General features: G+C 43.3%; 1 protein-coding gene across 6 annotated transcripts in view; it reads left to right on the forward strand.

Annotated features, from left to right (window-relative positions):
• The window catches only part of LOC128324090 (uncharacterized oxidoreductase ZK1290.5-like), a 119,311-nt gene extending 93,507 nt beyond the window's left edge, over nucleotides 1-25,804 (forward strand). Inside the window, exons 5-9 of one of the 6 annotated variants that reach the window (XR_008306634.1) lie at nucleotides 1,404-1,586; nucleotides 3,718-3,777; nucleotides 11,807-11,910; nucleotides 12,843-12,986; nucleotides 25,222-25,804. Coding sequence is in view for 5 of the 6 variants with exons in the window: in XM_053248229.1 (XP_053104204.1) it covers nucleotides 1,404-1,586; nucleotides 3,718-3,777; nucleotides 25,222-25,323 (345 nt within the window). In the remaining variant the exon portion in view is untranslated. Of the gene's footprint in view, nucleotides 1-1,403; nucleotides 1,587-3,717; nucleotides 3,778-11,806; nucleotides 11,911-12,842; nucleotides 12,987-22,395; nucleotides 22,550-25,221 lie in introns of those variants that run through there. The other 5 variants (XM_053248232.1, XM_053248231.1, XM_053248230.1 and 2 more) reach the window with 5 other exon arrangements.
• Nucleotides 25,805-27,228: the final 1,424 nt, after the last annotated feature.

Here is a 27,228-nt window from a genome sequence, read left to right on the forward strand (position 1 = left end):
CTAGAGTCAGTAAATAAGAGGTGTTTAAAAAGAAATAAGAAAGGGTTCACAATCTAAAAAGAAACATAAGATAGACACCAGCAATAGTCACTGGAGGGATACTTTGCTGGGGGTGGATAGGGCCAATTGATCTCCAGCTAATAAAGAGAACCACCACTTTTAAAAGTTGCCTCTTTGCTCAGTTAGCAAAGAACCTACAACTTAGGATACATTCACACTCTCCTGTTTATTCTACCACATGGGCTTTCTTTGTTTGGGCAGATTCTTACGACCCATCCAATGCCTCTCAACCAGTAATCGGCAGGTTCACAGGCCATGCACGTTCCTGATTTTTGGTCATAGGAACCTGGTTCACAGGCCATGCACGTTCCTGATTTTTGGTCATAGGAACCTGGTTCACAGGCCATGCACGTTCCTGATTTTTGGTCATAGGAACCTGAAAATGTTGCAGAGAACCTGGAAATTTTTGGCAATGCGCTGACACTGAGCTAATCTAACATGTAATTGAGATCAGTGATCTGGGATTTGATCCATGGTTGCTGATTCTAGTTACATGTTGGTAGTGCCAACCTGACATTGCCAAAAATTTCTGGGTTCTTCCAATGATTAATTGGGAACACACGCACCATGCAAATCTCTCAATTCTCGTTGCCCCATCATTGCAAGAACATGAGAAGAAGCCCTCCCTCCCTTCCTTCCTTCCTCTGCTGAGATTCCCACAGAACTAATCTCATGAAAGGTTTTGCTAGAAGCCATAAATGTCATGCTGTCTTAGCACAGATTGGCTTTGAATGAGTGTCAGACTACTCTCTGGTAAGACCCAACTCCACATAGAGATCAGCACCGGTTGAATGGAAGAAATCATCTCATGGTGGTAGAAGCACAGTCATGTGAATCTGTTCTGCAAAGAACCAGAATTTTACAAATAAGGTGAGGAAGAATAGTTGTATGGTAGTAGTTCTCCATTATGCAATAGTGTATGGCAATGCTACACTTTATTGAGAAAAGTGCATAACTTCTTCCTCTTCTTTTTTTTTTTGGTAGATAAGAACATCAGTCCAGTTGTAGAGGAGGAGAAGGAAGTGTCAGTTTGGCTTGTATGATTGGTCTCTCAGGATCTGGCAAACTCATGTGTATATTACTGGAAAGAGTTTGTGATTTAATAGCTTCCCTTTATATTCTGAGGAATTTGGCAAGCAGTGTATAAATTTTCCAGAGTACCATGTTTCCACCAAGGAAATTCTCCCGTGCTTTTTGAAGGGGAAAACCAATGTCATTATCACGTTTGTACTGATAGCACTTTGCCAAACTAGTGGTAACTCTTCAGTTGTTTGACCTTTGGATTGGAGAGGAAGTAAGCAGAAGAGATATTTCACTGCAGAGTTTCTTTTTGTTTTCAAAAGGTTGAATACCATCCTTTCCAGAGGCCTCAAGAATTAGTGGATTACTGTCGAAGCAGGAATATTGTTTTCGAAGGCTACTGCCCATTAGCTAAAGGTGAAGCCCTTACTCATACTAACATAATTCAGCTTGCAAAGAAATATGACAGAACTCCTGCACAGATCTGTATCCGCTGGAGCATACAGGTAAGTTTTGAAGTTGTCAACATTGTCCCTCCCACCTCTGTTAAACAATAGTTGTTCAAAAACGTGTGTATAATAGACCATATTTCCTGTTCATTCAAATAAAGCATGCCTAAGAATAATAAGCACACTGCATCTGTCTATTGCTGCCCTTAGTTTAGTGAGCACACTAAATGTGGCTCACAATCCTCAGCTTGTTTCAAGAACATCAGCAGCTGAAACAATTTTGAGTCATGAGTCTGATGTTCTGGTTGATGTTGGGCTGTGTGACTGACAGTGCCTTCTACCTGGAATTATTCTTCACATGGTGATGACTTTTCTTTTCAGTGAAATACAAATCATGTCACCAGGTAAAGAGCTTGAAGAATTGGGCATCCTCTTTCCCCCCTCAGTGCAGAATCCCTGGCATGACTATGTGCTATGTAGACACAGAATTTCTGTGTCACCACCACCACCACAGTGCCTTTTGTTGCAGCCTACTTCTAGCTGCTCCAGGTCCTGTTCAGGCTTCATTCTTTCCAAAACAGAAGCCTTGTAGCACTGTTCAGAGTTCATGGGTGGGGGAGATTTCAGGAGAAGGGAAAAGGAAAAGGACACTTCCTGAAATATTTTCCACTTTACCTTATACTGCTAGGTTTCAGGGCTGGTTCCCAACCCTGAGCCTAGGCCTGTTGAGGGTTGTGAGGAGAAACATTAAAGTCCTCACACAGCAGAGTATGCTCTGGAGGTAAAGAAGTTTAGCCCAAAAGATTATCTGGAGACAGTAGGTTAAGTTAAAAAAAAAGATTTATTAAGAAACTAAAACAGCACACACTGAGAGAGAGTCATTGAACAACATACACAAACAGGCACTTGCCTTTAACAACTGAACAGTTCTAACTGAGTCTTAACAGACCAAGAGGAGAGAAAAGACATAAAGTGTCCTTTACCTCATTTTTCCTATCTTGAAACCTCCCCATATAGTATGAAGAGGAGAGGACTTTTTTTAGTGTGTATCCCTATTGCAAATCTCATTCCCAGCTCCAGGACACTTGCTATAAGGTGTTAGGAGCTTGAGCAGTAGAGGTGTGCATGAATTGTTGTTTTGCGATTCAATTCGACCTTGAATAGAATTGCAAAAATTCAAATCAATTTGTTAAACTGGCCAACCATTACTGACTGGTTTGCCGAATTGAATAGAAAATTAGTCAAAAAACAAAAGCACACACACCATGATTTGCCCATAGGGAACAACAGAGAACTCAGATCACCACATTGTAAACTGCCCAGAGACTTGCATTTTGGGCATTATACAAATATGTCAAATAAATACATTCCCTCCAAAGGTGTTCCCTCCCTTTCCCCAGCCAATGTGGGAACAGTTGCCCAGGCCAACATTTAGTCTGGATGACAGTAAGCCAACCAAGAAGTAAGGAGATCTCAAGCCAATAGGAAACCAGTATGAGAAAGCCAATCAGCAAGGGCGGAAAGCCCACCAAAATAGCCGCTTGAATTGCATGAATTGATTTGCTCTGAATCGGGACTGCTTTGGTTCTACCTCGAATCAGCCCCTTCATTTAAGGGGCAATTTGATTCGCTGTCAAATCCGTGAATCACCCCCAATTTGGCGCAAATCGATGTGCATTCAAATTGAATTGTACATCCTTATTGAGTAGTCCAATTTCCTTTCTCTCCCAATATCTCTTTTCCTTTTACCTGTCAACAGAGACACTCAACATTCTTTGAGTCAACTGCTCTCAGAGTTCCATAGGTTCTGGAAGCACTTATGTCTTTGTTATGCTATTTTTGGTGTTTTGTACTCAGCAAAGTGACTACAAAATTCTGAATATCGAAACCCCTTTAGCCTTGTTCTAGCAAATAATGAGGTGGTAAATCTGTATTGAGAATCATTCAACCATGTGATTCCTCACTTACAGTCTGAAGTGGTATAGTCACAGTCCAAGATAACCACCTCTGTTGTTTTTGGGAATGAGGCTAACATTTGGGGATTGTCATTTCAGTGATTTTATTAATTAACAACACACTAATGTAGACTCACTCATTTTGGTAAGGCTCCTCTAGTACATGAATTATACTTCTTAAAAAATGATCTTCAGTAATAATAATTCTTGGTTTTATTCTTCTTTCCTTCCAGAACGGCATTGTCACTATTCCAAAATCTACAAAGCCAGAAAGAGTCCAGGAAAACTGTCAGGTAAGAGCTGATTGTCTTATGCCAGACATGTGTGGCTTCTCATATTTAATTAACTGGACTTCTCATTGACGTGCACTCTTTTTGTGCCAGCCCATTTTTGTTAATATCAGTTGAATTACTCCAGTGTTCCATAAGAACAAACTGGAACTTTAGAAGGAGGTAAACATGTAAGAAGTCGACTAAAAATCATAACAAGAATTGAACCATAGCAATGAAGCACCAAAAGGTAAGAAACCAGGTAAATTAAACACCTCTATGGGAAGAATGTTAAGCACTGCCTATATATTATTTTAAAAGTAATCCAAGGACATAAAGTGTGCCATTGAGTCAGTGTCTTCTCTTGGTGACCACAGAGCCCTGTGTTGTCTTTGGTAGAATACAGGAGGGGTTTACCATTGCCATCTTCCATGCAATATGAGATTATGCCTTTTAGCACCTTCCTATATTGCTGCTGCCCAATATAGGTGTTTCCCATAGTCTGGGAAACATAGTCTGGGAAACATACCAGCGGGGATTCCAACCAGCAACCTCTGGCTTGCTTGTCAAGTCATTTCCTCGCTGCGACCTTAGGTGACTGTAATTGAAATTTGGGTCCTAGGAGACTCCCAGCTTTTTAGCTCTTCTGGAGCAGTTAAGTCTGATTAACTGCAGTTAAACCTAGATTAAAGTTCATTCCCTTGAGACTAAAGTGGCTGACCTGCAGAGCTAAGAAGGTATGTAGATTAGACTTCCTGGGACATTGTAGAGGTATCCCATGTTCATGCTGGCAGCTCTTCTGTTGTTTTGGTAAAAGAGGGTCTGTGGGCAGGAGGCTCACAAGGACAAGGAAATGGTCTTTTAGCAGAGATCGGTTTCTTGGGTGATGCTGATAGCTTCTCACCCTTAGAATATGCTGACGGGATGAGGGTCCAGGTCATGGAATATTAGAAGATTAGGAATATAAAGTGGTAACTGTCTTGACTTGCTGGCCTGATAAGACAGCTGCAGGCATCTCATGTTGTGTAGATAAGTTGTTAGGTCATGATGGTGAATGGTTGTGGTATAAGCCAAAATATAATTGTGGGGTCCTGGAAACTAAGGATGTGCACAAAACTGCGGAGCTGCGGTCTGGCACTGGGATGGGGTTTCTTTAAGGGCGGGGGGAGGGTGTACTTACCCCTCCCGCTGCTTTCCCCCTGCCAGCATGTGTTTTTTGCCAAGCATTTGGGGCAGCAGGATACCTCCCTGCCGCCCCTTCCCCCTCTCAGCAGCAAAAGGCTTCAGAAAGCCGTTTGCGCACATGCATGTCACATCTCCGCAACGTGCGTCCACACATGCAAAAGGCTTTCTGAAGCCTTTTGCTGCTGAGAGGGGGAAGGGGCGGCAGGGAGGTATCCTGCCACCCCAAAAGCTTGGCAAAAAACGCGCACTGGCGGGGGGAAAGCGGCGGGAGGGGTAAGTACACCCTTCCCCCTGGTGGCGCAGTGGTAAAAACTGCCGCCCTGTAACCAGAAGGTTACAAGTTCGATCCTGACCAGGGGCTCAAGGTTGACTCAGCCTTCCATCCTTCCGAGGTCGGTAAAATGAGTACCCAGAATGTTGGGGGTAATTGTAAACTGCTTAGAGAGCTCCGGCTATAGAGCGGTATATAAATGTAAGTGCTATTGCTATTGCTATTAAAGGAACACACACCCCTGTGGTGTCAAACCATGAACCGCCCCATGTTTGGACCGGCCCGGAGGCCTGTAGAATGGCATCCGGACTGGTCCATGCACATCACTACTGGAAACCTAGTAAGAAACTGCATTTTGGGAATGCTACCTCTATTCACAGAGCCAGCTAGACAGGTTGAGCTGTGAGATCTTAATGCATGGATGAGACAGATGTTAGGGAATATTTTGGGACAAGCTGAACCTGACAAAACTAAAGGGTATGGGCTTCACATCAACCAGAACCAGATACCTGACACTTGACATCGAAAAAGTTGCAGATAGGCTTTAAAAATGACTTTTAGAGGAAAGTTGCTGTGAGCTGGGTTGCATCCAGTTTGAGATAACTCATCCATTAGTCAATAAAATAAATATTTTAAGTCCTCAAGGTGGGGATAGGGAATGGCTTGGTGATAAGCTTACAGAAACAAACTACAGCAATTTAAAGAAACCAAGGAGTTGTAGAGAAAATGGTACAAGAAAAGCACATTTGGTAGGAAATATTAAGCATAAGTGTTCATAATTCTAATGCCACACAACCCTCAAAGCCAATACTGGGGAACTTGTGAAAGAGAACATAGATACATTGAGCATTATCAGATATCCATTGGAACAATAAGAGGCAGTAGGATAACTATTATCCCTGAAAACAAAATCTATAGAACAGATAGGAAAGAGCATATTGAGGGTGGTGTTCCTTTCTATATCAGAGAAATTGAAGTCCAATAAACTGAAAATCTTAAGAGAAATAAAGACCTCCATAAAATTCCTATGGATAGAAATATGAGTCCCCAAATAATTTACTCTTGAGAACACCCTAGGGTGGTGGTGGTGGTGGTAATAATAATAATAATAATAAATAATTCGATTTCTATACCGCCCTTCCAAAAATGGCTCAAGGCGGTTTACACAGAGAAATAACAAACAAATAAGATGGAACCCTGTCCCCAAAGGGCTCACATTCTAAAAAGAAACATAAGATAGACCCCAGCAACAGTCACTGGAAGTACTGTGCTTGGGGTGGATAGGGCCAGTTACTCTCCCCCTGCTCAGTAAAGAGAATCACCATGGTAAAAGGTGCCTCTTTGCCCAGTTATCAGGGGTAATCTTGAACTGGAAGAAAAAGATTAGGGATGCAGCTGGAAATAAAATGTCATAAGAATGGATAAACACCTGTCCTTTCATTGACTAGGTAAATATGCATTTAAGTCACTCAAGATAACACTTCTAAATACAATAAGTGACTGTGCATTATAATTAATCATGGAACCAAGTAGAGGGGAAGCAACAAAGTACTGTAGTGCCCACTGCCCAGGATGTAAATGTTGTCTTCTCGGTTGCTGCCAGCCAGGGACATCTCATTGGGTTATCCCTCTCAGGATCTCCAAGCTAAGTGGCCAGATTTGGCTTTTAAAAAGCCAAATTCTGGCTTATGGCCCATTTGACCCACAAGTATACCCCTTAGGTTCTGGCAACTCAAGGCAGGACAGAATTTGATTGGATAAAAAAACAAGTCCCGCCTGCCCGAGGGGGATAACTCCTCCCCAGTTCTTTCTGTCCTCGGCAACTCCAGGCAGCTCCTTTTCTTCTCTCCTCAACCTGAGTGTTTTTTGCTTCCCCTTGGCCTTATTTCTTCCAAATTTCTCTCTGGACTTTACTCTCCTTTCATTCTTCCTTCAAAACAAAAAAATCTTTTAAAAAGCTCTTCGCTGTCTTCTCTCGTCCTCTGCCCTGCCCCCTTCTCTCTCTTCGCTCCTCTGTTTATGGAGCAGTCGCTTGGGGGCAAAAGAACAATCCTAGTTCCCCAGGGAACCTCCCAACAGATCTTCGGGCCCGGCCGCTCTCGGCCTTTTCAGGGCCCGCTCCGGCAGCCACAAACGCCTCGAGCAGCAGCAGTGCTCTCTGGGCAGAAGCTGGATCGCCCTCCCGCTGCACCGCTGGCAACCACTTCGGCCGCTCTCGAGCCACACAAGAGCCCAGCGGCACCGTCGCAGGCAGTGCTCTCGGCCGCCGTTCTTCTGCCCGAGCTCCCTGCCAAAATTGCATGGGCATCGGCCGCTTTGCAGCCTCCTTCGCTGCACGCCGTGGAGCCCTCCGAGCGTCTCCCGCCCTCGGGCTGCGAGATGCGCTCGGCGGCGGCCCACCAGAAAGCCAGGGCTGAGTCCCACAACAAGCTGGAGGAGGTGCGCTTCAGAAGGTGCCCAGTGACTCACCCACCCCCAACTTCTGGAAAAATTCGGGCCATCTCCCTGCAGGCACAACAGCTGAGGATGGCGGAGAAAGCCCAACAAGTGGAGCTAACTGCAAGTACTGCAAGTGGGGCAGCAGGGGATGGGGGCAACCAACCTTCAGCTTACTTTAAGGAACGGGTGGGGAAAGGTGCAAAATCTACTGCTACATCCCCGAGCCCAGACACAGTAGCGGCAGCTGCCAGCCAGGGTCCAGCCATTTCTTTACCTAAAGTTATTCCCCCTGAATGGCAGGCCTGGTTTAAAAATGCCATAGTGGATACAGTCCTTCAGGTCAGGGCACCCCAAAAGCTTAAATCAAAGAAAACTAAGCATAAATCTAGGCCCAGGTCTTCCAGTCCTGAATCCTCGTCCAGCGCTTCTGCTACCCCTGCTCCTAAGAAAGCCAAGGCTAAGACAAAACATATAATCCTGGTCATCACAATTCCCGCTGGTACAGAAACAGTAAAATTCCTAATATATAAGAAAGAAACCTCTGTATTTGTTCATATCCATATTACATCTGACCATTTATGAAAGGGAGCCAAGTAGTATGAACAAACCATCTCACAGACTTGTATAATTAAATTATTTATCTTCACAACTTTCCAAACTTTAGATAGTCATCCCTTAAGTGATGGTGCTAAAGGCTCTTGTCATTCTTTAGCAATTAAGATTTTAGCAACTGTCAAATTCTGCATCAACCTTTTTTAGGGAGTTATTTAAGGGACTGGTATCAGGGGACAGGGTTTATTGCTGCTGAGACTACTAAGGGAGCAGCAAGACTTGTCAATATACCAGGTGTATATTCTGACATTGCTGGCACTGCCTACGACCCTGGTTGCAGCTTACAGGAACTCCCAGTTCAGGGATGCCCCCACCCCCACTAAGGAAGGTAGGCAGGCAAGGAAGTGGCTTTTCACCATGTGATGTATACTCCTTTTCTATCTTTTCCTTCTCTTTCTTTGTCTTTAAGCTTAGTATATTCTAGGGAGGTTTCCTTTCAGTCTGCAGTTGTCTCTATCCTCTCCTAGGACCAGTTTTAGCAGTTCTACATGCGAGCTGGCATGTTCCAGGAACTGGAATGTGTGCTTCTCAGAAAGTATATTTGCAAGGGGAGAGGGAGAGGGAGAGGGAGAGAGGGGTCTGGCTAGAAGAAAAGAGAACATTTTCATCTCTGAGCCAGGGGATTGCCTCTGATCTAGAATCTCTAGTCTCATCGGCATTCTTTGTGTTTAATCACAGCCCATTCTCATAATATTGACTTCATAAAATCTTTATTTTCTCTTTCTTTCTCTTTCTCTTTTTCTTTTGCTTAGTGTTTTGGCCCACATTCCTTCTGAATCATTAGTGGTGATTTATACAGGGCTTGCAGAATAGGGATGTGCACGAACCATGGCTCGACCCATGTACTGAGCACTTTTTGAGCAAGGGGACCAGGAACTTTAAGAAAAAGGAGAGCAGGTCCTTACCTGCTCTTCGCCACCGTATTCAGCTTCCTGCTGGGGTGGCACACGTCCCTAGAAGCTCTGTGCAGCGTTAGCACACATGTGGCATCTGTGCATGCACGGGCACCATTTGCGTGGCCAGCATTAGGGATGTGCAAACAGGCTCGAAACCAAATCGGTTTGATGTCGAACCGGTTCGGTTTGAAGGTTTGGGCTTGAGCTGAAACCCCATTTGGGGGTTTGACAAGCCTTAAAAAAATTTTTAAAAAAACTTTCTCCCTCCAGGGGGCTTCTCCAAGGTGGAGGGGAGGTCCATGGAGGTTCCCCCTCCCCCCGCCAGCCTTCCAGCCTTTAAAATTTGCCTGGTTCAGGCATCTTCAGCCCTTTCCAGGCCTATTCCCAGACACGGTGGCCATTTTGAAGGTTGCCACACCTGCACAGTGGGACCCTGCATGGCCGGGTCATGACTTGGAGGGGTTAAGTTTAAAAAGCATTTTTTAAAAAAAGGCTTGTTGAACCCTCCCAGACCAAACTGAACCGGGAGAGGGGGTTTGAAGGGGGCCAAAACCAAACTGGCCCGGTGCGGTTCGGATCTGGTTTGAACTCAATCCATACCAGGCCAGATGGTTTTGTGCACATCCCTTGTCAGCATGGTGTTGCTGACCAAGCAAATGGAGCCTGTGCATGCTCAGATGCCATGTGTGCTCATGCCACGTGGAGCTTCTAGGGATGTGCACTGCCCCAGCAGGAAGCTGCATGGGGTCACGGAGAGCAGGTAAGGATCTGCTCTCCATTTTCTTAAGGTTCCCAGTCCCCCTGCCCAAAAAGTGCTCGAACCACAGTTCATGCACATCTCTATTGCGGAAGCTTTGCAGAAGCATCCATGAGTTCTGGCACTGATTGTAATCCCTAACTTTTGGAACTGATCATGATTTTTTGATGTTGTTAATAAAAAGATTATTAAAAATAAGAAAGACACTTCATAAATTTACAGTCCTTTCTCTAATCTTCCTTGGTTGGGCAAGGTGATTGAGCGAGTGGTTGCTTCTAATCTCAAGGCAGTTTGGGGTGACACAGATTATTTAGATCTTTTCCAGACTGGCTTTTGGGTGGGTTATGGGGTTGAGACTGTCTTGGTCGGCCTGATGGATGATCTCCAATTGGCGATTGACAGAAGGAGTTTGACTCTGCTGATCATTTTGGATCTCTTGGCGGCTTTCGATACCATTGACCATGGTATCCTGCTGGGTCACTTGAAGGAGGTGGGATTGGGTGGCACTGTTTTACAGCGGTTCCGTTCCTACCTCTCTGGCAAATTCCAGATGGTGTCACTTGGAGACTGCTGCTCTGAAAAGTGAGAGCTAAAGTGTGGGGTTCCACAAGGCTCCATACTGTCTCCAGTGTTTTTTAACATCTACATGAAACCGCTGGGAGAGATCGTCAGGAGGTTTGGTCTGGGATGCTATCAATAAGCTGATGATTCCTGGATCTATTTCTCAATACCAACTTCATCAGGAAATGCCTGGAGGCAATATTGGGCTGGATGAGGGATAACAGGCTGAAGTTGAATCCAAACAAGATGGAGGTACTGTCTGTAAGGGGTTGGGATCTGAGAGATGGTTTAGATCTGCCTGTTCTGGATGGGGTTACACTCCCCCTAAAAGATCAGGTTCGTAGTCTGGGAGTGCTCTTGGATCGCAAGCTCTCCCTAGTTTCTCAGGTTGAGGCTGTGGCCAGGAGTGCTTTTTATCAGCTTCGGCTGATACTCCAGATACATCCATTTCTGGAGACAAATGACCTTAAAACGGTGGTACATATGCTGGTAACCTCTAGGCTTGACTACTGTAATGCACTGTATGTACAGAATGTGGCAGCCAGATTGGTCTCTGGGTTTACCCGAAGGGACCATATAGGAGTACCCTGAAGACATATTATTTCTCAGGCTTTTAACTGAAACTAATTTTTTTTTAATTTCAATGTGTTTTTATCTATTATGGTTTTTATCTTTTTGTGTATTTTAAATGTTTTATATTATGTTTTAATTATACCATCTAAAGATTTCTCTATTAGGTGGTATATAAATTCAATAAATGAATAAATAAAATAAAATAAATCCATTCATATCCTTCTAAACCCCTACAAATTAAACCATACCCAGTTTATAGTGTGTCAGGAGAGTGCAGGAACCCATTGCACTCAGCCAGAGATTGAATTAGTGACAACATAGTTTAGTAAAACAATCCCATTGATGCAAGCAAGTGATTCAACACATGTTATACAGAAGAGGTCACATCTCTTCTTGGTTTCTTAATTTAGGGATTTGAAGTTGGCCTTTCCCATGTAAAATCAGCATTTGAGCCATTGCATCGTACTAGCTCTAGATACGAAGTTTTGAGCCAAACTAATATGTTAGGATACTAGTGAAAGTTTGTAGAAGTAGATAGGCAGTTTGTGTGTTATCTTTATACATACCATCTTTTTAAACTGATGACTCTTTTATATTGGTGTGGGAAGAGTAACTGTACCAACTCAGCCCAACAGAGTACCTCTCCAGCTATTGATACCATTTGCTATGTAAACCACTTTGACATCTTTTTTGGTTGAAAAGCAGTATATAAATATTGTTAATAATAATCTTAACTAACCACATATGCATTCCTCTTAGGTCTTTGATTTTTCACTAGCAGAAGATGATGTTGCAATTCTAAATAGAATGCATGATGGGAGACATGTTTCCTGGGATCCAACCCCAATTGCTTAAATGCCAAGGTTTGGATTTTTGTTGTTCCTTGTCAACAATCAGTCTCCAAGATCTGTGGCTTAATTGAGTGTTTTGATTTGATTGGAAAGCCTCACAGTAAGAATGTGGTTGACACTGTGATGGCTGCCAGTGCTAACCACCGCTAATTCCTAAATTCAGTGTTATAATGGTTCTGGAGATTATGATTCTTTAAAATCACATTGTCATGTAGTAATGTGAAATGAAACAAAATACTGCCTTGATTACTAGTTACACAACTTACTTGGGTATAATTCATATTCACTTTCCCAGGGGCTATGGGAAAGTGAATATGAAGAAACTGATATGGTTAGCTTCATATTTCCCCTTTTGGAAAGCTCCAAATCACTGACCATAGTGCAGTCCAATTCAGCATGTATGTGAGTGGAGACTTGCCTAGGAAGTCCAGCATGGACACTTTGGGCTTCAGAAGAGGAAGCTTCTCAAAAATGAGGGGACTGTTATAAAGAAAGCTGAAAGGGAAAGTTAGGATGGTCAGTTCACTCCAGAAAGCATGGAGTTTATTTTAAACCACAATAATAGAAACTCAGTTAGAATGTGTACCAAGGAGGAAAGAAGTCACCAAGTCCAGGAGGATGCCATTGTAGCTAACAGGTAGAATCAAGGAAGCTACAATAGGCAAGAAGACTTCCTTCAGGAAATGGAAGTTCTGCCCAAAGGAACACTGACTCTGGTAAAAGAAATGCAAGGAGACAATAAGGGATGTGAAAAGAGGGTTTGAGGAACATATAGCTAAAAGCATCAAGGGGAATAATAAAAATGTCTCTAAATACATCTGAAGCAGAAAACCTGCCAGGGAGGTGCTTGGACCATTAGATGATGAGGGAGTGAGGAATGATTAAGGACAATATGGAGATTTCAGAGAAGCTGAATGAGTTGTTTGAATCTTTTTTCACGGCAGAGGATACTGAGCATATTCCTGCACCTGAACCAAGTTTTTCAGGGACAGAGGCTGAAGAACTGAGTCAAATAGAGGTGATGAGAGAGGATGTTCAACTCTGTTAGTCTGGAAGCATAGTGTACAAAAGTCCTATTTTGTGGAAAGGTTTGTGAAAAAATTATATGGCTGGTAAATACCATTATTTCAATGGGTCTACTCTGAGTGGTACTAAGTCAGTATCCTGGCCATTGTGTATTGCAAAGCTGCAAGCCTATATAGTTTATAGCACTATAAAAAGTGCTATAAACTGCTTGTTTCAATGCAGAAAGTTACAAAAAGTACAGGAATTGAAGCCCCTACTCTGACCACTAACAGACCAAAACTCTGTTAATTAGGTTATGTGATTATTTTAAAAAGATGTAACTGTAGGTTGCATCATGATGATGGCTGCTTCATATTTGGAACGCACTTTCTTTCTGAAGCATAGCTAACTCTTTGTAACAACAGAGGGGATAATTAATGCAGCACTTTTAAATAATAGCACTTCGGACTGTGCAGAATTACTGTGTATCTGATAGAGGAAAATCTCCCAGTCATGGAGTTAATTCTGGAATTAGAACATGGGGTGCAAAAGGTGTGGAGCGGGGAGTTCTTGAAGACAAGACACAATTTCCTCAGGGCAGGAACAATGGTCAGAGTGGGGGCTCCAATTTCTGTACTTTTTGTAACTTTCTGCCATGAAACAAACAGTTTAAAGCTCTCTTTTAGTTTTTAAAACATCTTCCAAAAATAATTAAAAATCAACAAATTGACCAATTACCTTCAAATTCAATGCACATAGTGCTCTCATTATGTATTACCACCATGTGAATTTTTAAAGCTTTCTTCCAAGCCACCCCAGAGTTGTTATTAATTCCCCCCCATTGATCCTTATGAGTGGGAATTCAAAAATGCCGCCCACTGCCCTCCACTCCCGCAGCACCCCCACTGGCCACTAAATATGGCCGTGGCCTCGCTGTGTGCCCAATCTAGTCACCCCCACCCAAGCAAGGGCTGGAAAAAAAGTTGTTTTTAATACCGATCCTGGCTTTGTCTTAATCATATGGTCATGCTTTGTAGATTGTGCAAATACCTTTCCAATGCACCTTATACAACAAAATAGGCCAAATAATTACTGAGATGATGAGGTTTAATCTGCATGTGATGGCAGCCATCTTGATAATGTCATCACAGCCAAGTGCCTCACATACAAGAGTGACACCATGGTAATTCTTTATCTAGAAAGGATTTCAAATCAAACACAACCACCCATATAAATTTCTCAAAAACTTTGCCATGAAACTACATATGGAGGCTATTCACACGATGGGAGAAAATCGGGCTAGTGGAGGCTAACCCAATTTTCTCCCATTGTGAGAACCACCGGGCTCAGCTGCAAGCCCGGTGGTTCTTCAGTGGGTAACCCGCTAAACTACCCCTGCCCTAAAACCAGGTTTGCGGAGTGAGCGCTCCCCAAACCCAGTTTTTTAAAATCATGTGTTGCTGCAGCGCAGCTCTGCACATAACAGAGCTGGCAGTTGTGTGGGCAGCCACTTCAGCTGCCCGGAGGAGACTCCCTGCTTGTGTACGAGGAGAGCGGGCTAAGCCCGCTTTCCCTGCTAACCCTCCCCAGGCGGCTCCCACTGATCGTGGGAACTGCCTCATGCTCTGAGTATATCTTCAAAAATTAAAAATTAACAACTTGCCAGGGCCAGACAGCATCCATCCAAGAATTCTTTAAAAATTCAAATGTGAAATTGCTGATCTCCTAGCAGAAATATGTGATATTTTGTCCCTATGCTCAGGCTCTGTGCCAGAGGACTGGAAAGTAGCCCATGTAACTCTGATTTTCAAAAAAGGATCCCAGGCAATTGGGATCTGAGAAATTACAGGTTGTTAGCTTAACATCTGTTCCAGGTAAATTGATGGAAAGCAAGAAAAACATTGTTAAACATATAGAAGAACAGGCCTTGCTGAAAGAGAACCAGTATGGCTTATGCAAGAGTAAATCTTGCCTCACTAACTTCTTGGAGTTATTTGAGAGTGTTAATAGGTATGTGGATAAATGTGACCCTGTTGACATAGTATGCTTGGACTTCCAAAAAACTTTTGACAAAGTTCCTCATCAAAGGCTCATGAGTAAACTTAGCAGAAGTGAGATAAGGGAACAGGTTCAATTGTGGATTAGTAACTGGTTAAAGGATAGGAAACAGAGGATAGGAATAAATGGACAGTTTTCATAATGGAGGGAAGTAGGAAACAGGGTCCCGCAGGAATCTTTGCTGTGACTAGTGCTTTTTAAATTTATTCCTAAATGACCTAGAAGTTGGAGTAAGCGGCCAAATTTGCTGATGACGCTAAACTATTTAGGGTAGTGAAATCCAAAATGGATTGTGAGGAGCTCTAAAAGGATCTCTCCAAACTGTGTGATTGGGTGACAAAATGGCAGATGTGGTTCAATGTAAGTATAAAGTGATGCACATTGGGTCAAAAAAGCCCAACTTCACATATTCACTGATGGAGTCTGAGCTGTTGATGACTGACCAGGAGAGGGATCTTGAGGTTGTGGTGGACAGCTAATTGAAAGTGATGACTGGAACCTGTCTTTTTTTGGAAGCTGCAGACTATCCATGAAAGTGCTTTACAACAGACTGCTGATGATACAGCAGCTGACTGCTTTAGAATGATTGTTGGGGTGGTAGGTGGTGATTTATTAACAGTTTTAACAACACAGTCATTCAACATGCATTCCTTTCACTTAACATACAAGCAAATTGATTGTTATATACTGTTATCAATAGATCAGAATGGAGCTGAATCAGAGGGTGTTTCAGTAGGTAACATCCAGATTCAGAGATTCTGTAACTGATTTCACCACCACTAGTGCAAATAGCTGACTTGATTTGGATGCAGATCTCAAGACAGAGACATGAGCATGCCTGTACCCAGCTTGGCAAGAGCTCAGTTAAGCTATTTACCCGGCAAAGACTGTATCCAAACGAAGTCATCATAAAGTAGCCAGGATCCTTACCCCTTCCTGGATCTCTGGGTGGTATTGCGCCATAGCAGGCATCTGAGCTGATCTCTCCCTCCTCCCAAGTAGACTTATTGGGAGTGAGGCCCTGAGTAACCACGAGTGCTCTGGGGCTGGATAATAGTGTCACCTTTGTTCCCAGAGTCCCTTGGACAATGGAGGGAATTCTAAGTGTAAGTCAGGAGCCCAGCTGGAATGACAAGGTGACAAGCTGTGGCAGCACAGGACCTGATGGATCTAGGGGCCTTTTGCTAAGCTCAGAGGTCACAGCAACGGTGCACTAATCCTCCTCCTTCAAGAGGTCTCCTCTGGGTATTAGTCTGGATGGGGTTCTTCTGACAGCCAAGTGAATGCTCCACACACACACTAGCTTGTTCAGGCCTCTTGTATGCCTTCCTCTTTTCCCTGTTCTTTGTTCTTCAAGACCTTCAATAAGGAAGGTCGGGGAACAGAAGATGTAATCTTCATTACCCTATGAAGTCTTAGAGCCCCTGATTCTCCAGGCTGGCCACTGATGGCACAGCTGTTCCACTGAAATATTCGGTCATTGAAAGGCAGACTCTGATACCCTGGGTCTTCTGCCCTTCTAGTGTATACCTAAAAAGTGAAACAGTCTTCCACTGTCCATGCCTGTAACAATAGTTGGAAAGCCCTCCCTCAGAGCTAACTAACAACATTTACTTTGTGGATTTGTTGCAGTTTTGCTGAAAGTGGGTTTAGCTTTCACCTAGCTTGCATTTGGGGGTTGAATACACTGAAGCAATCTACACAGTGATTCGATCGTATGATGAAAAACCTAACTTCTACATAGTTGTATTTTAGAGAAGATCTCTGCAGGCCCCTTTTGATTACCAGGCTGGCATTTAGTATGCAGTCATGTTGGTCTGATATTTTAGGAGTTCCTGTGTCTAGAAAGATATGGAAAGTCTGACTATGATTTATATTGTTTTGGACTTCCTGAAGTTCCCATTGCTGTGCTGTTTTAGTCATATCACAAAACAAAGTTCCTTGCTTTTCATCAAGTCCAAGCTCGCGGAGGGCTTGCATTGTTTGTCCCTGAAGCTTAGTTACTATTGCTACACACTTTAACCTGGTCATAAAGTTTCTCTCCTTGTAATAAAGGAGATTTTCCCCCCAGAACTTCTTTTTCAGAACTTCTGGAGGATTTTGCAAACATTTCAAAGGAATGCCTCCAAGTTTGCCTCCCAAGATTAACTTGGTGATGCACTCTGGCTGTTGAGTTCAATTTATCCTCCTCCCTCTTCCTCTACAGTTTGAGCCATTTCACTTATAATGTGGCAGCAAACTAGGGTTATGTTCTTGATGGACTATATTGCAGCTCCCTAACAGGTTTGTGGTAAGCAAGTGTCAAATAACATTGATCACAACACACTTCAGACGTTTAGGTGTATGCAGAGGGACATAGCGTGGGCCCTGGCACAAGAAGTAAAGGTGGGCCCCTGCCCTCCCAACCTCCCCGCCTTCTTCAGAGAGGCAGGAGGGGGGAAAGCAAAGTTCAAGCTGTCACTCGGCTGGCAGGCCCCTTTTCCCTAGGGGACCCAAGGACATTTGTCTCCCATATTCAGTTGCAGCTACTATGTCCTTGTGTGTGCACACCTAAACAGTGCAATGTGTGAAAAGGTTCTTTGTTACTATTTGGAGTGTAAGAGCTACTTCACTCTTTACATAGCAGTTGTGTTTTCTATGGCTGCACTGTTATTTCCTTCAGTACACACACACACACACACACACACACACACACACACACACACACACACCGTAAAGGGCACATATGCATCCCCAAATGCATAGTGACATGAGCTGTGGAATCATGGCCAGTGTATCTTCACAGAGTTATTAGGAATACATATATGCCTTTACCTGAACCCAAATATCTGGTCCCAGTATTGGAGGAGTGGGTGGCCACCCACTACCCCTCACAGTGCAGAGTCTCCATGTGATGTGGGTGTTCCACATAGATATCTGTGTCCTCCTTGTGAGTGTGGAGGAGGAGAAAGATTGCCCTGTTTGGTCCTCTGCATGATTTCCTTCCCCCGCCAGTTTGGTGATTTTTTAAAAAAATAAATAAATAAAAGGAGAAGAACCAAACCTTCGTGCTTTTAGGCGTTACAGTAATAAAACTCGTGGGGAGTGTGCTCTCATGGCCACTCATCTACCATTGGCTGGCTGCAAAAATCTGGCTTCTGAACTTAAAAGGCTGATTTGGGGGCTGGGGAGGGGAAGAATATACAAATTGAAATGGTTGCATACCTGCAGATGCTAATCACACATGGAAATTATGCGAGAGAAGCGAGAAACCCCTCTTTGCGAGTACACTTCCTTCCAAAGAACAGTTACTGAAAGTAACAGTTGTGCTTTGTGACTGTTTTGTGACAAGCTCCCTTTTGACTCCCCGCTACCTACGGTCTCCACTCTTTCCCCCCAATCGCTGTTTGTTTGATTTTCCCACCACAGTGCAGGAGGGGGTGGGCTTTGAGTCAACCTGCTTCAAACAAGAAGAAATGAGGTCAGGCTTTCTCTACTGCAATTGACAGTTTGCAGCATGGAGAGAATTTGAATATAAAAGTCGGAGTGCTTGCACATGGGGAATCTTGTCCCCTTGTGCCAGGACTTGGGCTCATTCCCTATGCAACCAGCAACTGTGCGGTGCCAAGTGCTTCCTTTTCAGTTCTTGCCCAGCACATAACTCCTGAATCACTGGGCTTAGGCAGAGGGCACATGAGCCGTGGAGGTTGATACAGATGTGCACTCTGCCCTGGCAAATGTATTGCAAGCTAGAGGATTGTGCTTCTGGTACAGCTGTGCAAATTGCCAGTGCAGGTTAATGCCAGACAAAGGTATAGGATGCTTACAGCAGGATCCTAAAACTTGCCACGCTGGGGAAAGGCACACCAATTGCAGGGCCAGCAGAATATGCCACAGGGCCTGATGTTATTCCACTATAGCCAAGTTTTGGAATCTGAGACTTTAAGTGTTTCTAAAAACCAACTGCATTTTAAGAGAAGGTGGCAAGCTGATAACTAATTAATATCAAAATGTACACCCAGCTTCATCACCAGCATGGAGTTGCCGGTTTCTCTTACTCCCCGTAGAAAGAAAATCTAAACAAATGCAAATCTTCCCTTTCAGAAATGATTTAGAATTGGCGGCAGGGTTGCTGAGGACCTGACTGTTGACAACAGTTTCACACATGATTAACCTCCTACACACACATGCACTCTGGGTGCCCTGTGAGTACACAGTCACACATGCCTAGTGCATACATATATTTTTACCTTGTGTACACACCCTGGAACCCTACAGCAAATCATATGTTGGCTTCCAACATATGTACACTTGGCAAAATAAACATGTGAACTTGTAATATGTGTTGATGTGCACATGGAGTACATGCATTTCCTATACAGAAGTTATAACCACATAGGCAAGTCGTCATGTTTCTCCTAATCTTTGTCTTATTAACATTTGAGCTCCTGTTTTTAGATGGCACTTTCCCCCCTCTTGCCCCTACCTCCGCCTTCTGCATTTTCTTATCAATCACTTTTTCCAGCCCCTACCTCAGTTTAAATCTTATTTAGCATTTGTTGCTAATCCCTTAGGGAAGTCATTCTCAAGACTAGGGCCATGGTCAGCATGTGCAAAACATGTGACATCCACATACCAACTTGCTCTGTAACAGCTTCCTAACAGGAACTTAAGTTATACTCTAATCACAAAGCCTTGTTTCCTAGAGAAAGCCTGGACTCCCCTAGCATCACAAGAACGGAATCCTGTTATCCCATTGAAACCAGGAGGCTACTATGTTTTTCTGCTGTAGCTTTTGTTTGCCTGGTTAGTGCTTAAGACTGGTGAATTGGATAGGGCCATAGTTCAGCACCAGAGCATCTGCTTTTCATGCAGAAGGTCGCAGGTTCAATCCCTGGTATTTCCAGGTAGGACTGGGAAAGACTCCTGTCTGAAACCTTGGAGAGCAACTGCCAATCAGTGTAGGCAATACTGAACTAGATCGACCAATGGTCTGACTCAGTATAAGATAGCTTCCTATGTAATTTGAAAAACAACTTTGCCCTGTGAAACTTCTTATGTTTAGCTACACAGTTTGAAAGGTGGCAATGATTTTCCTTTAAGTTTTTATTTCAGCACTTTCCCCCCTTAGAGACATGAAAATGAGATTCTTTAATTGCCCCTATGCAGGTCTACGACTGTAAAAAAGATTAATTTGATTTAATTGCCCCAATAGGCTAAACATGTGATCAGGAAAGAACATCACAAACTTTAGGAGCATTGACAGCAATGGCTGTGCTGGAATGAATTACCAGCTTTTTATTGAGGTACCAGATCCAACAGACAACAGTGGATAGAACCAAATAATCCAGATCTAAATAAAATAAATCCTGAATAGGTTATTATTGGACCTTTAAGTCTGATGTGTGGTCACCTGGATGTAACTCTTACTTGTCCCATCTACAAGGCGAGTGGCTATTAACAAGCCCAGATTTTACAAATGGGGAAGAGGGGGAGTATAGCAAGAATGTCGTTCAGTTCGTAGCCCAGTCAAGGGATCTAGTTGGAACACCATCTAGTCTTGCTTTGTGAAGTGAAGTGCAGTTATTGTGGCCTAAGGACTTGCATAAGTTCCCTGGAGGTGTACAGCCTAACCTATGCCTGCTCATCTCTTGCCCACTGTGGCTTACAGCATCTTGCAAAGGGGAATTGACTGGCTGGTTTCAGGAGGTGACAAATACCTTGTTACGAGAAGGGGCGATCCCATCCACATTGTAGGAGACAGTTGTGACACCACTTCTGGCGGGGCGGGGGGAATGTCTGCTTGGATGCTGAGGGTTCCATTGGCTGTCAGCTGGTCACAATATTCCTTTCTTAGGCAAGGTACCTGAGCAGGTGTTGCCTTGCAACTAGGCATTCTTGGATGAGCCAGGTTAACTGGATCCACTTCAGCATGGTTTCAGGCTTGGTTGGGATGCAGTGTCTATCCCCAGGAGATTTCCTGGGGAAAAGTAAAAGCAGCAAAGAGAGTTGCCTCCTTTTATACCAACAAATGGAGGTGGTGGTCAAGGATGCCTTTGCACAGCTTTGGCTGGTGGGCATGCTGTGCCCTTTCTCAAGAAGGCAGATCTGGCCATATTTCTCCATGCCTTCATCAGGTCAAGGCTTGATGACTGCAACACATCTTACACACTCTCATGGGCCTGGTCTTGGAGAATATTCAGAAACTGCAGCTGGCCCAAAGTGCAGCAGTTAGGGTTCTGTTCAGAGACACTTGCTGGGATCATGTTATGCCCATTTTGAAAGAGCTGCACTGACTGCTGATTTGTTTCTGGGTGCAATTCAAAGTGCTGGTTATCACTTTTAAAGCCCTTAATGGCTGGAGCTCTAGGTACATGAAGGACTGCTTGCTTCTGAATGGTTCTGCTGACCCAACAAGGTAATTGTTGGAGGAGGCTCTGTATGCCAATATGGAGAGAGGCTCGATTATTGTGTACGTGGGGTAGGTAGGGCCTTCTCGGTTATAGCCCCCAGGCTTTAGAATGCTCTCACTATTGGTGCCTGATCCCTGTCTCCCCTGCTGCCTTTAAGAAGCATGTAAAGCTTTAGGGGGTGCTGGTTTCTCTGTTCTCTTGGTGCTCTGTCTTTGTATTTTATGGTTTGTATTGCTGATGGTTTTAATGGGATTTTAGGGATTTTATTGATTTTATGAGAGGCTGGTTAGAAATCTAACTATACATAAATGAATGAAATAAGTGAATAAATAAATTTCCAGCTCAGTTATCTTCACTTGGAGCTTCTCTTTGCTTTGCTCTACCAATTGGATTCAGGGGAGGCAATGTTGATGGAGAACTGAGCATATATGGAGAAGAACAGATGTGTGGGGTAGGGGCAGGGGCAGCACATGTGTGACCCTGGATGTGTTAACATTGGCAGTGATTAATTTTTTAAAATGAGGTGTTTGGGAGGACTGCTTCAAAGCCACACTATCTGGCCTGGAAGCTTTGCTCTTTAATCCCTCAAATCACTCCAAGAGAGCGGGGTGGGATTATAATACTAATGTCCACAATGCCACATTCAACATCATCAGGTATTTTCTGTTTTGCTGGTCAAACAACCATAACAATAAAGATGACATCATCGGGATATGCTGAGAGTCCTGAGAAGCTGTTGCCAAGCATTTTTGTGAGCTGTGTGCACAGATACACATTTATACCCCTTGTTCCTTCTTGGCAAAGGGTGAGCCATCTGCTGTTGGGTGTGATGTGGACAGCATTGCCACCACAACAACAGTTTCCCTAAATTCAGAACTGTATGTTTTCTCATAGGAGTGAATAGAAGCCAGATATCTGTCCAAGGGCAGCAAAAGGGATGCACTCCCATAACTATTGAGCTGGGCCGTTTCACAAAGCTGGTGTCTGTGATGAGGTCTAACCACCTTTCATGTGTCTCCCAAACTGTTACTTTGTCCCACAGAATTTAAAAGTGGATTTTGGGACCTGAATGAACATCCTGTCTTGTCCTCAGCTCTAATTCTTGCTGTGATGTCAGGATGGGACAGAATCTTGAGAACAGGAGCAAAGCACGCGATAGAACCTGGAGCTTTTCACAGCATGACCAAAGAAAGAATCTGGCCAGTACATTTATAATATAGATCCCTAACATATGTTCTAGTTTTGCTTTTGCACTGCAAAAAGTTCTGATTCCTGGTTCAAGTTACACTCTGCCCCAAACGCCAACTTAAAATTAACTGTGTCCTCAGACATACTTGATTGAATTCCTCAGCAGCTGGGCTTCCAAGGGATAATCACAGCTATAAGTTGTGAATTGTTTGATTCTTTTCTGAATCAAACTCATGTGTGGGGAACATAAACTAATGATTCACTTTCGGGAGCCAGCCTAACATGACTGGAGGAAACTTGTGTTCCTCCAGTTGTGGGGCTATAGTTAAGTTTTGCTCATATGGGAACCATAGAAAGTGAACTGCCCTTGTTCACACCCCTTCTTGGGACAGCCCAGGAGCGAACGTGAGAGTGATTTATACAGGTAGCTGAAAATGAAATTTTAGAGGGAAATCCCCTTTAGCTTGGGTCACTGCACATGATCAAAAGTACACAAGGGATTACTTATATATAAACTGTGGTGTTAATTATATTGGTATAGCTGTTTTTGGAAAAAACAAATGATTTTTTAAAAGTACCGGTAAGTACCGGTAATTTCTTGAGCATTTAAAGCCATAACCTTGGATTTTTTGCTGGAATGCTCTGATCAGTAAGAGAATGGAAACCACATTAAAATAATACATTCTAAAAGTGGGGTGGGGGAATGAAGGGGAAGGGTGAGGTTTTTTTCTGATGGCTTCCCAGCAGTTTCCTGTCTGATTATGTGAAGGCAGAGTTTCTTTCTTTTCTTTTTTTTTAAACCTTCACTTTTGTTGAGTTGCCTTATGCTTCTCTCTTTTTGTGACTGCAGCTTGTTTATTATTTGGGTGAGAGGCAACTCAGGCTCTCCAGCTGAGAAATGCTAAGGGTGGTTGTAAAATGCATACATAAGGGATTTCTGACCAAGCTGCACATTTGATTGCAGAGAACAGAAGATGCTATGGCTCCTTTCTCTGCCCACAACTTAAGCTTGAAGATAATTATGTCACTGCCATATAGGCAGTAAACAGGGTGCCGTAATTATAAGTTCAGAAGCCCTCAAAATCAAAATATATGTACTACGACTGGCCTGCTGTACTGCGGTAAATACCAGCCTGTTCGCCTTTAAAGTGGTATCATAGCATAACTGACAGGCAAGCCAGTGACGTTGACTCTCTCTTTTCAAAACCCTGCTCTTGGATGAAAGCTTCCTGGCTTATGTAAACAAGGTCCACAAGTTGTTGGATTCTCTGCAGGTCATTCCACATTTGGGGAACAGGATCCTAATTCTTTTAAATGTCCCTTGGAGATTGCTCTGTATGTCTCCAATAAGGACTTGGGCTTGGAAAACCTGGATCTAATGCTTGAGCACATTTCTCAAGCTTCTGGAAAATAGAGAAGAGCTTTTTTTCCCTGGAAGCTGACCTTGTTAAATCACTCTTGCCTCTTGGGGAAACCTTGTTCAATTCTTTTGTCATTCTTCAGGATCCAGCTTCCTTTCCAGAGTCTCTAGAAATTAAATCTTCAAGTTTCGCCTTGGGATTGTTTTCAGTGAAAGGCGGTATATAAATTTAACAACAAACAAACAAACAATAAGTAGGTGGGTGGATGCATAATCTCCCTAGCACATCTGCCTATAAATGGGTGCACAGCACTAAGATACTATGCAGTGTGCAGCATATAGCAGGTAGAAACAGTCTTCAGCACTACATAATAGTGGATGGGGGACCTGCGCAGTAATCCTTGATATGAGAATTAGTTGTTACAGGTGTATCCCTGTTTTCATCTGTGAAATGCTGGAGGATATGGGATAAACAGAAATAATGTGCTCTGTGGACACTTTATTGTCTACTTTCCATTTGTGGCATGCTTACAGTCAGAATTGTACACCATGCCTCCAGGGTTACTTGGCCACACCCCCTACACAAGCATGGCACTATTTTCATCAGTGAGATGTGGGAAGGGGTTTGCAAACTTGCTTCTAAATAATGGCCTTTGCTATTAATGATATATTTTGAAAGTTTCCCAGTGGCTCTATTAACATGAAAAAGGCATACATAGTTCATATCATCTTATTCACTTACATCCTACCTTTCTATCAATAGACACTCAAAGCAGCTTACAAGCCTCAAGGCTGAGAGCCCTTGTGTTCTCGCCCTTAGGCTCATGCGAGAAGGCTTGTCCCCCGGCCTCTGGGAGCTCTTATATAGATGTTACCTGCAGAGGATGTGGAACAGAACAAATACACACTTCAGGGCCCTGCCCAGGCAATCTCCAACTGCTTCCTTCCCTTCCCATGGCAAGTGTTGTAAAATTGAATCAAGGTGACAATTTACCAATGTTTATCTTAACTTGGAGCATCTGAAGTCGAGGACTGCCTGTCACCTCTAGCCAAACAGGTATTGTGTACTTGAAACAGCACAAAATCCTGCAGAACCTCTTTGCCAGAGGTGAAAATGGATGTACACCTCCCATAGAGCAGCTATCATCTTTCAAATTGCCTCCAGCTGTAAAAGAACTATTATCGGTCTCCAGCCCAAGTGATAGATTGTATGAAACAGAACAAACGCTGAGTTGGCAATGGTTTATCAACCCTTTATCAGAAACATTATAACTTTATGTGGTGTTTACAATGAACATTATCTTTCCTTTTTCTTTTTAGGTCTTTGATTTCAGTCTAGAAAAAGAAGATATGGAATGCTTGGACTCCATGAACATCAACAGAAAGTTGATTCACCTTACCTACCCATTATGGAAAGGATAGTCTTTGATTGTTCTAAATTGCAGAAGCTCCAAATATGATGATCTCTGGACTGCCTGTAATCTGTCTCTGCTTTTCTGCTAAATGCATTAAGGACTTCTGCAAATGGCACATGGTATTGTTGAATACTTCAGACACAACCCTATCTTTCTTTTATTGACAAATCATTTTGAGTAATCCAGTGCTCCCATTTTCCAGTCTCACTAAAATATTGTTTTGGGAAATTATGAGTCATTCTTCAGCCCAACTGGACCTGATCATAAATGACATTACTGAAGACAACTACAGTCCTGTGATTCTGGCCATATGTGAAGCAGATGGAGTTTACCAATGGATGTTGGTGGAAATTAGTTGGTCTGGTTAATTTAAAATCTTGTCTACACACCAGTTTTGCTTGAGAATAACTAAATCAGCTTAGAATCAGATGCTGCTATTAAATCATTGCAATCCAATTTTACTGGCAGTATAAATATTTAAACCAGTAGAGTTTGCTTCATGAAAGTTCTTTTAATGCAAAGCTTTTATAAGGGAACATGTAGCCACCGTTTATATGTTTGCTTCATAACAAGGCAGTACGTAGAAAAGGGGTCACGCAGGGCCTAAAGTGACTGCAGACCCCCAATTCAGCAACAGGCAGTTATATCTGGAGATCACATCCTGGTCCTCTTCTTGCCCTGAACTCAGGGCAAGGAGAGAGCTGCTACCGCCATTCACTCTCTCGGAAATGCAGTACTTCGTGTTTTCCCCAAGAAGGAATAACAAAGAAATCCCTTGCTTCTAGCAAACAAACAAAGAAAAGTGCTTCACTACAAGACTCAACTGGTGGAGGGGCAAGAAAATGGCTGAAAGAGTATCGGGAGCCAGTTGCTGGTTTGGGGGCCCACATGGCCACAAACAGCTGTTGGGGGGCATTTTCTCCGTGTGATGCCTTACTAAGAAGCAAATGCAGTGGCATTGAACAATTTTTCTTGATGCTGATGTGGGATCTTCGCTCACTAGCAGTGACTGTTGAGCAGGGTTAATGTGTATAAGGTTGCCCTTGTAAAGAGTACATTCAGAGTATTCCATGTTACTTTTTCAAGTCCACAATCGCCCTCCTACGGTCCTTCATATCTAACACAGTGGTAGAATCATAACTTGTAGAGTTGAAAGGGATTTTGGAGATCTCCTAGTCCAACCTCCTTCTCTGTGTAAAGCTGGTCCCGGGCTTTGGCCTATAGTCCTTATATTTCTGTTCTCCCAAATTATGTCTGGCAGTTCTCTGAACTTTCCCTCTGTTGGACCGTTGCACAGTATTGCAGCATTCTGTGGAGTAGCCACATCTAAGCCCTGGCACTTCCAGGAACATCTCTGATGGGTCTTTTTCTATATGCCTTGTTTTGTTTACACAATATGCATGGCTTTGCCTGCACTGATCCAGACAGCTAAATCCATATATGGAGCAGTCAAGGAGTGCACCAAAATAACATCGCTTGTAAACACTTCAAAAACTGAGCACTCGGAGAATCAGTATTTGTCACTTGCAACAGAATGAGAAGAACTATGACATCTGCAGAACTGACCTAAAATGGTCAGTTCTAAAAATGATCTGTCACTAAGAAGAAGAATGGTACATACTTTGCTGGAAAGAAACAAGAGGCCAAGGAGCAGCCAGTATCAAATACTTGGGGAAATTTTCCTCCACAATGGGCAGCACAGGGACTTGTGCGAGGTTTAGGTGAAACTTTTTTGAGTGTAGACATCAGAACCAGGAAAGTGGGCTGGCTCTGCCTACTCCTCCTTTATTCGTTATCACAGGTACAATAATGTGTGTGTGACATTTGCTGTGGTATATGTATGAGGTGTGAAGGGAAGGTCTGCATCTCCCAATAGGGCAGCCAGTCACAGCGCCCTGGTAAATGTCCCTAA

Source organism: Hemicordylus capensis, chromosome 4 (assembly GCF_027244095.1).
Source record: "Hemicordylus capensis ecotype Gifberg chromosome 4, rHemCap1.1.pri, whole genome shotgun sequence".
Classification (NCBI taxonomy): domain Eukaryota; kingdom Metazoa; phylum Chordata; class Lepidosauria; order Squamata; family Cordylidae; genus Hemicordylus; species Hemicordylus capensis.